The 17,124-nt window shown below is 39.9% G+C and overlaps 1 protein-coding gene across 1 annotated transcript in view; it reads right to left on the bottom strand.

The window, feature by feature from the left end:
- Nucleotides 1–17,124, bottom strand: part of LOC124788330 (GTP-binding protein 10 homolog) — a 63,344-nt gene that overhangs the window by 24,419 nt on the left and 21,801 nt on the right. Inside the window, exons 4-5 of the mRNA XM_047255577.1 lie at nucleotides 12,175–12,393; nucleotides 11,331–11,569 (exon numbers count right to left, since the gene is read on the bottom strand). Coding sequence (XP_047111533.1) covers nucleotides 11,331–11,569; nucleotides 12,175–12,393 — 458 coding nt within the window. The remainder of the gene's footprint in view (nucleotides 1–11,330; nucleotides 11,570–12,174; nucleotides 12,394–17,124) is intronic.

Genomic DNA, 17,124 nt, shown 5'->3' with positions numbered 1-17,124 from the left:
ACTGACACATTTTGCAAGCTATCTTTCCGAAGGCTGAAGATCCCCGAGAAGTATACAAAGGAGTTTGTGTTTTTGCAATTCTATAGTTCACAATGGAACATTCCCAAGTGTCAATAAATGATGTTGGTGAAACTTGGTGGATGTGTAGCAGGGGCAAAATATGCAGTACATATTTATTTGTTTGAGTCCAGTTCCACATTTAAGTGGAAAAACACACACCATATGGTAATTTGGCATTTCATGTTTAGAGGGAATAGCTTCAAAATGATACACAAAACATGTTTTTAATACAAAAATTGGCATGTAACTAATGTTCTTGAAAACTGTGTAATAAACTTTTGTAATAATTTGAATTTTGTAAATATTAATTAATTTTGAAAAAGAAAACTTTTGTTGCAAAATAAATTAAAGAAGCTTTCAAGTCACATACATCCCTGTAATGAACTGGTTTCTGAAATACCATTTTTGGAAAATAAGCTGTACACAATGCGTTGTCGGAGTATTTTCAACATTCCTAATTATAATACACACACATCAACAAAAGTTTTGCATCATCTCAGTTGCAAGAGTTCCAGGACCTGTACAGAAAACTGGAATAGAGATCAACATAAACATCATTTCCGCCCTTTTTCATTGCTCATGAAAACCACACATTACATGTTGTACCACCAAACAGCTAGACCTTCAGAGGTGGTGGTCCAGATTTCTGTACACATCGGTACCTCTAATGCCCAGTAGCAAGTCATCCTGCATTGATGCATGCCTATATTCGTCATGGCATACTATCCACAAGTTCATCAAGGCACTGTTGGTCCACATTGTCCCACTCCTCAATGGTGATTCGGCGTAGATCCCTCAGGGTGGTTGGTGGGTCATGTCATCCATAAACAGTCCTTTTCAATCTATCCCAGGCATATTTTATAGGGTTCTTGTCTGGAGAACATGCTGGCCACTCTAGTCCAGCGATGTAGTTATCCTGAAGGAAGTCATTCACAAGATGAGCACGATGGGGGTGCGAATTGTCCTTCATGAAGACGAATGTCTCACCAATATGCTGCTGATATGGTTGCACTATTGGTTGGAGGATGGCATGCACGTATTGTACAGCCATTACAGTGCCTTCCACGACCACCAGTGGTGTATGTTGGCCCCACATAATACCATCCCAAAATAGCAGGGAACCTCCACCTTGCTGCACTCACTGGACAGTGTGTCTAAGGCGTTCAGGCTGACTGGGTTGCCTCCAAAAACATCTCCGATGATTGTCTGGTTGAAAGCATATTTGACACTCATCAGTGAATAGAACATGATGCCAATCCTGAGCGATCCATTTGGCATGTTGTTGGGCCCATCTGTACTGCACTGCATGGTGGTGGTTGCAAAAATGGACCTCACCATGGACATCGGGAGTGAAGTTACGCATCATGCAGCCTATTGTGCACAGTCATAACACGATGCCCTGTGGCTGCACGAATAGCATTATTCAACATGGTGGCATAGCTGTCAGGGTTCCTCCGAGCCATAATCCATAGGCAGCAGTCGTCCACTGCAGTAGTAGCCCTTGGGTGGCTTGAGCGAGGCATGTAATCGACATTTCCTGTTCTTCTGTATCTCCTCCATGTCCGAACAACATTGCTTTGGTTCACTCTGAGATGCCTGGACACTTCCCTTGTTGAGAGCTGTTTCTGGCACAAAGTAACAATGTGGACATGATTGAAATGCAGTTTTGACTGTCTAGGCATGGTTGAACTATAAACAAAATGAGCCGTGTACCTCCTTCCTGGTGGAATGACTGGAACTGATCGGCTGTCGGACCCCCTCCATCTAATAGGCACTGCTCACTGCTCATGCATGGTTGTTTACATCTTTGGGGAGGTTTAGTGACATCTCTGAACAGTCAGAGGAACTGTGTCTGTAATACAATATCCACAGACAACATCTATCTTCACGAGTTCTGGGAACTGGAGTGATGCAAAACTTTTTTGATGTGTCTATAAACATTCATTATTATTCTAATCATTTACTTTATTTATATTTGTTTAATGTTTTAAACTATTATTTTACATTCATGGTGTTCTTTTTCTTGTTTTTTAGTTTACTGTTTTACATATGTTTATTTTGTTAACTGGAAATAATAAGTAACTCATGTAATAAAATAATTATAATAATTATAATCTTTAAAAAAATGCTTAAAACATAACTTTTTTTACACCAGGCACATATAATGAATGAAATTGCTTCACATAATATACATGACGGAGAAGGAAAATAAAACAAAATTCAGCAGGATTTGAAATTGTCATAAATCATCCTCTAAAATCTTGATTTGTATCAGGCATACTTCAGTACATTGGTAAGTCTTTGTGAAGACAGCTGGTTATGTACTAATGACTGCTGCTTGGTTATATTGTTTCTCAAGTGGGGATTGACAATGTAATCATTCAACAGAACTAGATGTTGAAGCCTACTCACAAAGTTCTACCAACACTGAAACCCGTATACTTCCATGTCTGTACCTGTGCCGTGGAGCCCTTTCAGATCATCAAATGTTTCTTACCCTTGGGTACGACACTCAAAACGGATTTTATCACACTGACCATCTGCCTTTTTATAGTTTTAAAAGAACTAATGGTGAGTTTGAACCAAGAATTTGAGAATCTCTTTTTGAAGCCCCAAATGTGCTGATAAGCAAATGTCTGACTGGGTCAAAAGATATTTGAAAGCTGTTTTCTTTCCAAGTGAAAGAGAAATATCTGTATTACTGTTAGATTCTTGCAGTGAACTGTGTGAAAGAACAGTTTAGAGCATCATGCATGAGGACAAGAAAGTTGTTCATCTGATAATACCAAAGAGCTCACAGTTACACCCATAGGACGTATACAGATTTTGATGTTGGAAGTGCTTTGTGAGAAGGTTTTCAGATCTAGTTCTGTTGAATGATTATGATGTCAACCTACACCGGGAAACAATATTGTCACAGAAGTAGCTGAGTAGCACCGTGGTGATAATACTTAACTGTTGCATGGAGGGTCGTGAGTTCAAAACTCACCTGGACTCTACAATTTTAATTGCTATATTCGGTTTGAGTACATTCTAGGAGTATCCACAAATGTGAAGAATCATTGTACTGGAATGTTCTGTAGCTGTATATATACTGTATGTGTTCTGGCTGGAGGCAGTACGCTCCGTGCTCTTGTATGTGGAAGTGCTGAATAAACATTCGTTAAGGGAAGTCAGTGTTCATCATTCATCTACTTACACCTCCTTTGACGTGACATTATTCTGGTGGAGGCACTGGGTATTGGACCTTGTGATAGCGCCCATTATCGACGACACAGTGGCTCCCATCAGGCCATGACAGAGCCGCAGTTTATGTGGCGAGCAACCCGAGTTCAAGCCATATTCAACAGATTGCACTCTATCAGAGACAGAAGAATAAGAGGACATTACGATGACAGCAACTGTGTACCACCACATGAGACATCCTTCCGGTTTCTCTGGTGATGATGGCCAAGATCCAAACAAGTGGCTGAAGGTATATGAGCGTATAGCAAAATTTAACAAATGGGATGACACCCTGTGTTTGACTAACGTATTTTTCTACTTGGAGGGCACTGACAAGCAATGGTATGAGAACAACGAGGAGAAGTTCACAAGCTGGGAAGTATTCCAGGTGGAACTGTGCAAGTATTTCGGTGACACACAATGACAGAAGTGCAAGGCTGAAGATAAATTAAAGTGCAGGGCACAGCATCCAGGGGAAACTACAGCGTCCTACATTGAAAACGTCTTGGAGCTGTATAAAACAGTGGATCCTAGAATGAAGGAGGAAGATAAGGTTGCACATCTCATGAAGTGTGTTGCTGAGGACATGTATCAAGCCCTACTCCTAAAGGAGGTTTCGACAGCAGACGACTTCATAGAGTGGTGCCAGTATATCGAGACAATGCATCAAAAAAGAATTACACGCAAGAAATTTGACAGGCTTCCAAACATAATATCGATGTCTGTGATGGAAGAAGCAACTGATTTCACAAGTGTTCTTTGTCAGATAGTGAGAGAGGAAGTTCAGAAGGCACTTGGACTGCATGGTGAGCAAAAAACCGAAAAGCTTCAAGAGGTCATAAGGGAGGAAGTGGAACAGACACTGAACTCAATCTCTCATCCTTCATTTCCCTTTAAAACGGTGAAGTCGAGATCCAGGTGGAGTTACGTTCCTACAATGCCACATGAGGAAACTGTTTGGGCACCATGGAAGCCTGACATCTGGAGGACCCAGGATAACCAACCAGTACGTTTCCACTGTGGATGATAGGGACATGTGGTGCACTATTGATGAGAAAGGTGCGGATACTTGATGCCCATGCCAGAAGACAGCAGACTGATGATAGTCGATGACAACTCCAGGACAAAGATGATGAACAAGAAGATGTGGGTGCAGGACGACGTAGGTCACCATCACCACAAGCTAACCGCTGGAGAGGATGCGGATGCTCCCCAATATGCCGGTCAAGGTCTCCATCGCTGTTTAGAAGCTCCAGCTGATCACCCAGCCGCCGCAATCTGGAAAACTAAAGGGTGCAACCTTCCTTGGAGGTGAGGCAAAAATAGTACGAAACTACGTCAATATCCTCATGGATGGCCTACCAGCCCAAGCTCTTGTGGACTCTGGAGCATCATATTCAGTCATTTCGGAGAAGTACCATTGCCAGTTGCAGAAACCGTATTCGTCAACAGCAATTATCTCTGCTGCAGGTGGCTAATGGGAAATATGTAAAACCTACAGGAAGATGTACCATTAGTGTGGGTATAAGTGGCCATACACAGCCCTTAGAATTCATCGTCTTACAAGAGTGAAGTCATGATGTCATTCTCGGATGGGACTTTTTGAAAGCTTCTCAGGCAGTTATAGATTATGGTGGCACGAAGACTATGCTAGACGAGATGAGAAACTGTAAATAGGAAGATGCGCATCCGAGGGTGTGGAGACGATGTGTGTTGTATGAAGTGATCATTCCTGCAGTCAGCACTAGGAAGGTAACTGTCACGTGTCATGCCATGCATCAACCCATGGATCTGGTAGTGGAATGTAAGAGAAGCATACCACTGAAGAATAACTTGGTCATCCCAACCTAAGTCGTCTTGTTTAAGAACGGATTCGTTGAATTGTGGATAGTTAACTGTTGGCGAGAACCGCAGATCCTTCCAAGACCCATGTGTGTAGCAAACGCTGAGTCGTTAATTGCAGAACAGCTGAGCATCATAGAAACCTCTGATGCCAAGTCTGTGGATGAAATTGGCACTACCACTAAGAGCTAAGATCTTCTAGCTTGACTATCACCGGATCTCACTAAGGAACAACAGGAGAAGCTATTTGCCATTCTTCAAGAGTTCTCTAAATGCTTCAATCCACAGGTGAAGGACAAATTACACAAATCGATGGTGAAGCACTGGATTAGCACTGGAGACCATCAACCAGTAAGCCAGAGAGCATACCGTGTGCCAGCAATGGAACGTCGAATGATTCGGGATGAGGTAGAGAAAATGATGAAGAATGACATAATTCAGCCTTTGCAGAGCCCATGATTGTCACCCATGGCTCTCGTCAGGAAGAATGATGGCTGTTGGCACTTTTGTGTTGTTTACCAGGGAGCTTCATAAGATAACTAAAAAAGACGTTTACCTTCTTCCACGAACTGACGATGCACTAGATTGTCTGAAGCGGGCTAAGTTTTTCTCAACCATGGACATGTACTCGGGATACTAGCAAATCAAAGTAGATGTGGCTGATCGTGAGAAAGCTGCATTCATCACCACTGAGGGCCTGTATGAGTTTAAGGTAATGCTGTTTGGTTTGTGTAATGACCAGCAACTTTTGAACAGATGATGGATAATCTTCTATGGCACATGTGTCTTTGTTATTTAGGTGACATTATAGTGCTCTCAGAAACACCTGATGAGCATATAAAAAGACAGAGGGCCAATCTTAAGTGTTTCCAGCAAGGCAGACTGAAACTTAATCCAAGAAAGCGTCTTTTTGGAGCAAAAGAAATCAAAATACTTGGACACCTTGTGTCAAATGAAGGTGTGCGGCCAGACCCAAAAAAGCTGAGAGCTGTAACAGAATTTCCTATTCCTAAAAGTATTAGAGATGTGAGAAGTTTCCTCGGATTATGTTCTTATTACCATCATTTTATCAAAGACTTCTGTATTAAAGCCAGGCAACTCCAAGAGTTGTTAAAAGCTGATGCTAATTTTATCTGGGGTGGTCCTCAACAAGATTCTTTCAATGTGTTGTGAAAAGCTCTGATGACTGACCCTGTACTTGGTCTGTATGATGAGAGAACACATACAGAACTACACGCAGATGTCAGTGGGCATGGAATCGGCACTGTTCTGGTGCAAATTTTGGATGATAAAGAGAAGGTTATTGCCTATGCTTCTAGGACACTAACATAAGCTGAGAGAAACTACTCAACTACAGAAAGTGAATGTCTTGCTGTGATCTGGACCATGTGCAAATTTCGACAGTATCTCTATGGAAGGCCATTCACAGTTGTTACAGAGCATCATTCACTTTGTTGGTTGACAGGTCTTAAGGAGCCTACAGGACGACTCACCAGGTGGGCACTACATCTTCAAGAGTATGACATTACCATAGTGTACAAAAGTGGAAGAAAACACCAAGATGCCAACTGTCTCTCAAAAAAACCTGTGCAAGACCATCAAGACTTTGATGAAGATAGTGACTGTCTCACTGCACTCCAGGATCTCTCTCTGCTGAGCAGAAGAAGATCACCAGGATATCTCAAATTATGCTTGCCTTAAATTGGTCGTAGGATGTGAAAGGACAATTTAAGGTAGTTAATGGACTGCTTTGCAAGAAATACTTTGATCCGTTTGGAAAGAGGTGGCTACCAGTGATTCCTAAACACATGCACTTAGATGCTCTACAGAAACTCCAAGACACACCTGAGGCTGGACATTAGGATTTATTAAAACATATGATAGAATCTAAAAAAAGATTTCTCTGGCCAGGTTTATTTAAGAGTGTATGTCACTATGTGTAGCACTGTCGAGAGTGCCAGAGGAGAAAGGCAGTTCCTCAGAAACCACCTAACTGACTCATACAAATTCCACCAACCAAAATGCCTTTCCAGCGTGTTGAGATTGACCTCCTTGGAGAATTTCCAGCATCTGCTAGTGGCAATAGATGGATTATTATCGAGGTAGCCAAATTCATCGTGGTGATATTGTATTAAAACATGGTGCCCCAAGGTCAGTAATTACAGATTGAGGGAAAGTTCTTCAATCGCATCTTGTGACAGAGATAAACCGTCGATGCAACATTACTCATCACATGACGACTGCCTACCATCCGCAAACTAACGTGCTTACTGAAAGCTTTAATAAGACCTTGGCCAAATTGCTATCAATGTTCGTCAATATTGAGTAGAGCAACTGGGATGAGGAGCTACCTTTTGTGATGTTTGCCTACAACACCGCCAAACAAGACACCACAGGATTTACGCCATTTTTCCTGGTGCACGTGTGTGAGGCGACTACAACAATGGACACTGTGTTTCCATTACATCCTGATGACGTGGACGATGACTACATCAGCCAGGTGTTAACCAAAGCTGAGGAAGCTAGACAGTTAGCTCGACTCTGCACGTTGCAGGCTCATGAATATGATCGCCGAAGGTATTACGCAAGCCACTGCCCTGCTGTCTACCTGCCTGGTGACCTCGTCTGGATCTTCACTCTTGTCCGGAAGGTTGGTCTCTTTGAGAAGCTCCTCAGGTGCTACTTTGGACCTTATAAGGTTGTAAGACAATTGTCTGATGTTACTTATGAAGTTGAAGTTGAAGATTTCGACCCCAACACAAGACGACGAAAGATCTGAGATACGGTCCATGTCCTCCGAATGAAGCCCTATAAGGATCCTGCAACCCAGGATAAATTCGAAGCTCCAGTGACAGGCAATAAGCGGAAAGGTGACAAAAGTGTAGTGGCAAATGAAGTTCTAAGTATATCACCGCCAGGGTGAGAATCAGTCATTGGGAGTCGGAGAATGCAGGGCCGATGACTTGTTCCAGAACTAGGAGGACGTAACATCGAGACGCTGTTCGTTAAGGAGGGAGCAATGTCACAGAAGTAGCTGAGTAGCACTGTGGTGTAGTGGTGATGATACTAAACTGTCGTGAGTTCAAAACTCACCTGGACTCTACAATTTTAATTTCTATATATGGTTTGAGTACATTCTAGAAGTATCCACAAATGTGAAGAATCATTGTACTGGAATGTTCTGTAGCTCTATATATACTGTATGTGTTCTGGCTAGAAGCAGCGCTGAATAAACTTTCGTTAAGTGAAGTTAGTGTTCGTCATTCATCTACTTACACCTTCTTCTATGAGACAATATGATCACACAGCTGTCATTTGTCCATAATCAATTCTCTTTGCCAAGGCTTACCAATGTACTGAAATACGTCTGATGATGTTTTAGAGAATCATCCATGACAATATGAAATGCTGCTGAATTTTGTTTCATGGTGTCTTCTCCATTGCGTAGATTACATGAAGAAATTTCATTCATTTTATGTGCGTGGTGTAAAAAAAACTTTACATTTTAAGCATTTATTTACAGATTATCATTATTGTAATTATTTTCTGTCATAATAATGAGTTACTTATTAATTTCAATTAACAAAATACACATGTGTGAAATGTTTAGCTGAAATATGAATAAAAATGTAAAACATAAAATAACAAAATTAAAACATAAAACAAATATAAGTAAAATAAATAACTAGAATCATAATGAATGTTTATATATTTAATTAGGTATGTTGAAAATGCTACATCACATTTTGTACAGCTTCTTGACTTTATGTCATAACAAAAGTTTTCACTTTTCAAAATTAATTAATGGTGGTGGGGTATTTTGCAAAATTTCAAATTATTACAAAAGTTGATTACATAGTTTTCAAGAACATTAATTACATATCAACTTTTATATTACAGACATTTTTTATATATCATCACTTGAAGATATTCCCCCTAAATGTGAAATGTCAAATTTCCTTATGGGATGTGTTTTACCCTTTAAAAGTGAAATTGGGCACAAACAAAAAAATATGTACTGTACTACTTTGGACCCTCTACTACTCCACCAAGTTTCATCAAGGTCGTTTATTGACACTTGGAAATATTCCCTGGTCAGTAACAGGAAAGATTAATCAACTTCTAAAGAGGAACAAAATCAATACAGTCTTGAGGCCGCCAGCAAAAAATTGGCAACATACAAGGCCTGTAAAAGACGACTTAGGCCTCTGAATGTCAAGACTATATAAATACCTTGTGTGTGTGTGTGGACAATTTTATGTCAGGCAGAATGTGTGTACTACTGAATAGCGCAGTGTAGAAGATGACAGGTGGTTCCACTTACAGTATCCTAAAAAACCAGTGGTAGCAGAGCATGCTCTGGAAAAGAGACACCGAATCACATTCAATGAGATATCTGTTATTACATGTACTAACAGTTTCTGGGATAGTGGCATAAAAGAAGCAATGCAGATAAAAATTTGTGACAACATCCTTGACAAAGATGGTGGTCTGCAGCTAAAAAAAGCTTGGGAGCCTGCTATCAGAATGTTGAAACGGGTGTGGCATGTGCACAACAAAAGCATTAGCATAAATGGCACTGATTTGACCGCCACTGATGTCAAGAAGGAAGCAAGACTATATAAGGATGGCAACAGGAATCACATGACAGTCACAATCACACAACGTTCACCACATGGCAATGGCCAAGGAGCACCTTACTGAAAGCTTGTGGATTTTAAACCACTTGATGTGGCTGCTAACACAAAGAACTTTATCAGTAAATAGCATCACAAAATTATTTTCTTGCTGACAATAACCGTTTCTTAAAATTTTTTCCTATGATCTATTTTCTTTACAGGGTAGTAAATATACTATTACATGTAGCGCACTTGTTTCAATAGCAGTGAGATGCACTACTCTTGAATCATATTAGACTAATAATCCCTGATCCGATATCCTGACTAAACTGAATGCGAAGTCCAGTTAGTTTTTCATACTCACTTCAGAAAAGGCCACTTGGTGCCCATACCTGTCTCTAATACATTCTGGGAACTATATAAGATGCAGAAAAACAATCTGACCAAAAGTATACGGCAGAAAGACAGCACCAGAAAAAGGAATTTGAGTATAGGAACTAGGGGCCACAGCTGAATATTTACGGTGCTATGGCAGTGTGAAAATGGTGGTCAGTTTGAACATTTGCTATGAAATACTTGTATTAATTAAGTGGTGGCAAGTCTGAGTACAAGAGCATACTCATTTTTCATTTACTTTGACCTTTTACTCTGATTGTTGCCAGCATCATATTTAAAGCTCAGCAGTAGAGGGTAGGAGGAGAAGTCGAGGCAGACCAAGGAGAAGGTACCTGGATTCGGTTAAGAATGATTTAGAAGTAATAGGTTTAACATCAGAAGAGGCACCAATGTTAGCACAGAATAGGGGATCATGGAGGAATTTTATAAGGGGGGCTATGCTCCAGACTGAACGCTGAAAGGCATAATCAGTCTTAAATGATGATGATGATGATGATGATGATGATGATGATTTGACCTTTTAGACATACTCAAACATAAAACATGGACACATGATTGTTTTTATTTCTGAAGAAGTGCTGTAGGATATGTCAACTAAGTATAATACATGTGTATGTGATGCTGTAAGTTTTTCTTGTTCCCATCATGATGATAGGTTGGCCCAAAGATTTTGTTTATGAATCCATTTCCTGTGAATTACATTACAATTTGACTAAAGATGTCCATGTGTCAGATTTCAATTACATTTCTGTAGTGCTGAAAATATTCAGCTGAGTCCTCTAGTTCCTATAATCAAATTCCTTTATTTAATGCTGTCTTTCTGGCTTGCACTTTTGGTCAAATTGTTTTGCTGCACCCTGAACATGTAGTGACTTGCTCATCCTGAACTTAGATTGCTAAAGAAGACACAAGAAAAACAAATAATTAAGGAAACAGATAAAAGTGATTGATTAGAATGTGCGTTATCAAAATCAGTTTCAACATTTAGCAAACTGAATATCTACACAACACTAATTGCCATATGTTTACTGCCTACTACCTCTCATGGGACAGAGTGAGAATTAAGGCCAAATAAAATCTTATGTTATCACTATCTTGAAACATAACAGTGTTACATATAATCTTGGATTTCTCTAACAACTGAAACCATACACTACTTGTTACTAATGGGCAATTCATATGCCCTACCTTATTAAGAAGCACTACAGTATCAAGACATGTGTGATGCCTGTGCTGCGGGCTCAGTTGGAATCCTTGCACATCGGCAACAAGTACTAGGAGTCGAGTGCGTTCCACATGCTTAAGAAACTTATGGCCCAGTCCCACATTCACATGAGCACCCTCAATAAGTCCAGGTAGGTCTGCAACGCTGATCTGCCTCATATCTGAATATTCAATAATTCCGATCTCTGGCCTCACGGTTGTGACTAGGAATGAAACAAAAAATACTTTCTATCAGTTTACAGCAATAAACGTTATACCCATGAAAAATCTTTGAGACATTTAGATTTCAAGTGAAATTACTTACACAGCTTTTCAGATGTGATAGATGTGAAAATTTGGGTGATACTACTAAATTCTCAATGATCCTTATAATACATTAGCTTGTCTGTAGTAGGTGACAGGACAAAATTATAGCATTTAGAGCACATACTTGGTAAGTAATTTTTTATGCATAATGTATCTGAATGGAATTGAGGGCAAACAAATCATATTCACACCTTGTGCTCACAATCATATATAGTTTCTTATCTGTCGAGTAGATACCTGAATGCTGTTGTAAAGTAACAAATATCACGTACAGATGTAACGGTAACAAGATAAATTTGTAGAAGGAAAAAATCCTATAAAAATAATAGTAGACAAATTCTACTTCTCTTACTCTTACAATGTGATAAGTGGTTAATTTTAACAACCACTTGCAATAAAACAATATTTTTTGTTTTAGACAACTACGATGATAACTGATTTGAAACACGGTGTTAGTATACTGTATATCTATGCAGAAAAGAAAATGCAGTTTAGTTCTTACAGGGATAAGAGGCCACTTTTGGCTTCGCTTGAGAAATGGCTCGCAAGAGGGAAGATTTCCCTGCGTTTGGAAAGCCTACGAGCCCGACATCTGCGATAATTTTTAAATCAAGAGTGACAGAATGCACTTGGCCACTTCTGCCCAGGAACTGAGAATGTGGGGCACCACCGGCACCACCTCTTGCTAGGAGGAGTTTCTCTCCATCATTGTCCAACTGACCTGAAATTATAATAAATGATCATTGCACTTCTAAGAATACTGTTAAATGCTGGGAAGCAAATTAATTATTTAAAATAGAATACCCTTAGTTATATGATTTCTGGCATAAAACCTGAAGTATCATGCAACACAGATAGTTTCTACAGTCAGTTGTTTACCCAGTTTATCTTTCATTAGTACCACAGCAGAGAAACGAGTGTGAGCTACGACAGGTTGACAGTAGATATGGGTACACCCACTGGAGGAGAATTGGTAACCACAGTGCGGTTGTGTGATTAACTAGAGTTAACCAGACAAAATGAGCTCAAAGGCTAATGAACAGGAGAAGGTTATAAACAGGTGTGTGACTATACGTTGCCTCTGACTGACAAAATAAACATTGCTGCCCTTGGCAGTAGAGCGAACAATAAAATCTGTAACGGTTGAGTACATTTTGAACCTCTGACCACTGCAGACTATGATGTAATTTGTCCAGCAAAATAAACTAAAGATTTGTCTACCATACTCCATGTGCTGTTTATTACATACGAACTCCCGCTGTTACCACATTCCCTACAGTGGCGACCCCATCTGCCACACCATGTCGTGATTGGGAGCAAATCTGCTGCGCCGATGGGTACTCAACAACGCTGCTATTGTTTACCAAAGCTGATTTTTCTCTGTAATCTTGGGGAAAAAAAAGAATAATTTGTTTCTTGCCATTAACACTTTCAACACCGCCCTCTTTACACCCGGCACTTGGCTGTGAACTGGCATATTTAATGGATGTTTGAAATTAGATTGCAAAGAATAGACAAATGATAGGAATATGGTTCTTGCATCACTTAAAAGGAAAAAGTAAGAGCTTTACATGAATGTGAGTTTATTTTACAATATAAAATACAAATGCGTGTTATAATTAAAAAAAGAAAACACAAAAATATCGTGGATAAAAAAGTTTTACATGATCTCTCTCTTGAGTAATGCAATTATTACTGTATTTAAATTTAAAACAAAATATCACTGGACTGTCTAACAGCAGGTACTTGTAAACTAGAGTATTTTAATAGTTCAGATGTAGTTAGCCTTTGTGTGAAAATCCTGGAAACACTGTGGGACGCAAAGACCAACGCCACAGTCCTTGCACCACCATCTACTTTCCTTCCTGATGCGCTTACCTATCTCTTTCTTCCCCCTGTCTGAACATACTTTGCAATGCCTAGTAGTATTCACCTTGTTTGCAGTGGGTGGGTTCTTCTCTGGAAAGTGCCTTGCAAATGTCCTCTCAATTTGTGAGGATGAAGCGGCTTGTCGCTGAAAAATATTTCCGCCCTTCTCAGCCAATTTCTTCCCCACTCTGAATAAAGTCTACTAGGGATACATTCTTCCTAGTGTTCTCTTTATATAAAATAAAACTGTTGACAGTTGACACGATAAACAAGTGGAAAAACAGCTTTTACCACTACTTCAAAGTTTTTCGGGCAAGCGGATAATAGCTGGAGAACTGATCTTCTCTGTCAACCCCAGCTTTATTCTTATTGTAATCAATAATAACATCTAGCTTTACAATTTCTGCTATTCCACCTTTGGCCCTCACTGCAATACTAGTGCTGGTAGACTTATGCTTTTTGGAAAGACAAAAAACATCTCGTTTTGACTTCCAATTCACTGCCAAGAGTTGGTGTTTCCTTTGAAAAACTATCTTTTTTTTTTTTAGTTTTAGTGTTCTGAATATTCATCGCAAACCTTTCCTGTTTTTCATTACAGTTCCCACTCCAAGAGCTTTATTTTCCCACAACATGTCCAAAAGGGATGGGCTGTTGTAGTACCTATCCATATAAATGCAATGTCCTTTGCGAAGTACTGTGAACACAACCTTTTTACAAGGCCCTGGATACTATTGTCAACACTGCCTGCAGAACCTGTACATACATCACAGTTTAGCATATAACCAGTTGATGAATCGCAGAGAGCATACAATTTTATTCCATATTTATTGAGTTTGTTTTTCATGTATACTCTGAAGCTTGTTCTACCACGAAAGGGACACATTGCCTTATCTATTGTCAGATTCATGCCTGGACAAAAACTAATTTTGCTTTTATTCACAAAGAAATCAAACAAAGGCCTCACTTTGTGAAGTGGGTCGTGCTTTTCTTCGCCTCTGCTAATGAACGTAGCACTGTCATTCAAGTGTAACATCGACAATGGAGCGCAAAATCGATCGCGACTCAACAGTTTACTCGCAAATCCTGTCTGCGGAAACAGATCTGTTGACCAATAATCACTGATTTTCGGCAATTTGACAATGGACATATGCAAAATAATACTGAGAGACCAGTAAATCTCTTGCAGTTTTACTGCAGACCACTTATGCCAAACAGAGTTTCTTTTCAGGCTACCTTTGCGTTGCATTGTCGTAATAACGTTACCAGTGTACAGATTCGTTTCACTTTTGATGAGCCGAATAAGGTCGTCATCAAAGAAATAACTAAAATATCGAAGCTCCTCAGTGGCATCTGAAAAATGCAATGCACCGGCGACTACTTTCTGGAAATCCGGCAGTGCTGGCTGATCGTCTAGTTCCGACCAATCTTGCTCTTTGTACGCAGTGAGCCACACATGACCAGGTACCACAGATGGTGACTGATGGTCTGTACCATTGTTTGCATAGAAAAAAATAATGCTAAGATTGGTACTAAATGGTACTAAATGCAAATGAAGTAATGAACATTACTCACAATACAAAATGTGATAATGAACTCTTCACTTTATGAACAATTGAGACATATACATAACTGAATCATCACTTGTACTTTCGTTTGGGGAGTACGAATCCTCCTTGTCAGATATTCTTTATGGAGATGCAGGATCTGAAATGGACGATTCTAAGATCTCTGCCTCCGTCAACTCGCTGCGCGATATTTTCACGACCGTAAACACCTGTGAATGAACTGCAGGTAACTTCGTCTTTGCTGTGCTCACAGCCGCTCCCAGGGTGAGATAGCCAATAAGTGCTTGCCTCTTGTGGAAGAAGAATGAAATACCTCCACATTAGTTGACGAAACTGCTTCGGAGACGCGCTAAATGCACTTACGGAGCCAAATAAAAGCTCGCCCGTACGGTATACGGGCGCCGTTGCCAACGTCAGGGCGGCCGCGCCCGTATGGCATACGGGCACCATGCTGTAAGTGTTAACAGTGTTCCATGTGCATGTTTCACTACAAAGCAGGAAGCAGTGCCATCCATTTTCACTGTACAGATCAACAGTGAGACAATCAGAACACAAGTAGCATTTACAGAGACTGTGACTGTATATGATTTTTGAAATAAAAATTACTTAGCTAAAGTATGAGTGAGAAGAATGTTTAAGACATTCTGATGTATTAACAGCCATAAAGTTTCATTTAGAGTGACACAGTAATAAGATATGTAAAACATAAGTTGGATCTACATCCAAGCATGGAACAGCACCAATGCACAAGAGCTACGGCTGCTAACTAATCACTGCGTTTGTGTTTGTTTACATCAGCTTTATTATTACGATGAACAAAGCACAGTAATAGACTTGTCTATTGTGTAAGGATTATCTGTGGGCGCTTTAAAATTGTTTATTCCAAATCAGGAAGGTGAACCCATTGCATAATTTGAAAGTTGTGTTGGTTGATTCCTAGTACGCTTATGTCATGCTAGTTCATTAGCTGCTGCCTTAATCTTATTTGTTTCTTAAGGGTAAAGGGGGAATGAAAGTATAAATTCAAATTTTCCCTAGTCATTGATCTTAAAAGTTGTATTAAAAAAAAAGCATTGTGTGATAAAATTGTCTTATCAATTCTCTTGTAAGGCTAAATGGGGGTTCACCTCTTGAGTCTTCTGTTTAAATATTTGCGAGTAATGAAAGCATGAAACTCTGTTCATTGGAATGTCATTATATATGCCTGTAAACCCCAGCACCACCACTCCACTGCTATGTTACATCTTTGGTAACAGAGTGTTGTTGTGTTGGATTGTGGGTGGCATATGTCACCTCATTCAGTAGGCTTTCAGTCCCTGGGTGTCTCCTATAAAAGACAAATTGTGGCACCTGTGTGGCGACTGCTAATGGCTCAGTGATCGAACTGTTATAGACAGTTATCCAGTCCCTACTTTACAGGACTGCCAAAATATTCAGTGTTATTGACTGTAAAACGTTCTACCTCCACATTTACATCTACATCACATGGTTACTCTGCAATTCACAGTTAAGTGCCTGGCAGAGGGTTCATTAAATCATTTTCATACTACTTCTCTACCATTCCATTCTCGAATGGTGCATGGGAAAAAGGAACACCTAAATCTTTCCGTTCGAGCTCTGATTTATCTTATTTTATTATGATGATCATTTCTCCCTATGTAGGTGGGTGTCAATGAAATATTTTTGCATTTGGAGTAGAAAGTTGGTGATTGAAATTTTGTAAATAGAGCTCACCACAAAGAAGACTGCCTTTGTTTCAATGACTACCACCGCAACGCGCGTATCATATCAGTGACACTTTCACCCCTATTGCACGATAACACGAAACAAGCTGCCCTTCTTTGCACTTTTTCGATGTCCTCCGTCAATCCTACCTGGTACGGATCCCACACTAAGCAGCAATATTCCAGCAGAGGACAGACAAGTGTAATGTAGGCTGTCTCTTCAGTGGGTTTGCCGCATCTTCTAAGTGTTCTGCCAACAAAGTGCAGTCTTTGTTTCGCCTTCCCCACAATATT

This window comes from Schistocerca piceifrons, chromosome 3 (genome assembly GCF_021461385.2).
Source record: "Schistocerca piceifrons isolate TAMUIC-IGC-003096 chromosome 3, iqSchPice1.1, whole genome shotgun sequence".
Classification (NCBI taxonomy): Eukaryota; Metazoa; Arthropoda; class Insecta; order Orthoptera; family Acrididae; genus Schistocerca; species Schistocerca piceifrons.
This window is presented reverse-complemented; position numbering and strand designations above follow the sequence as displayed.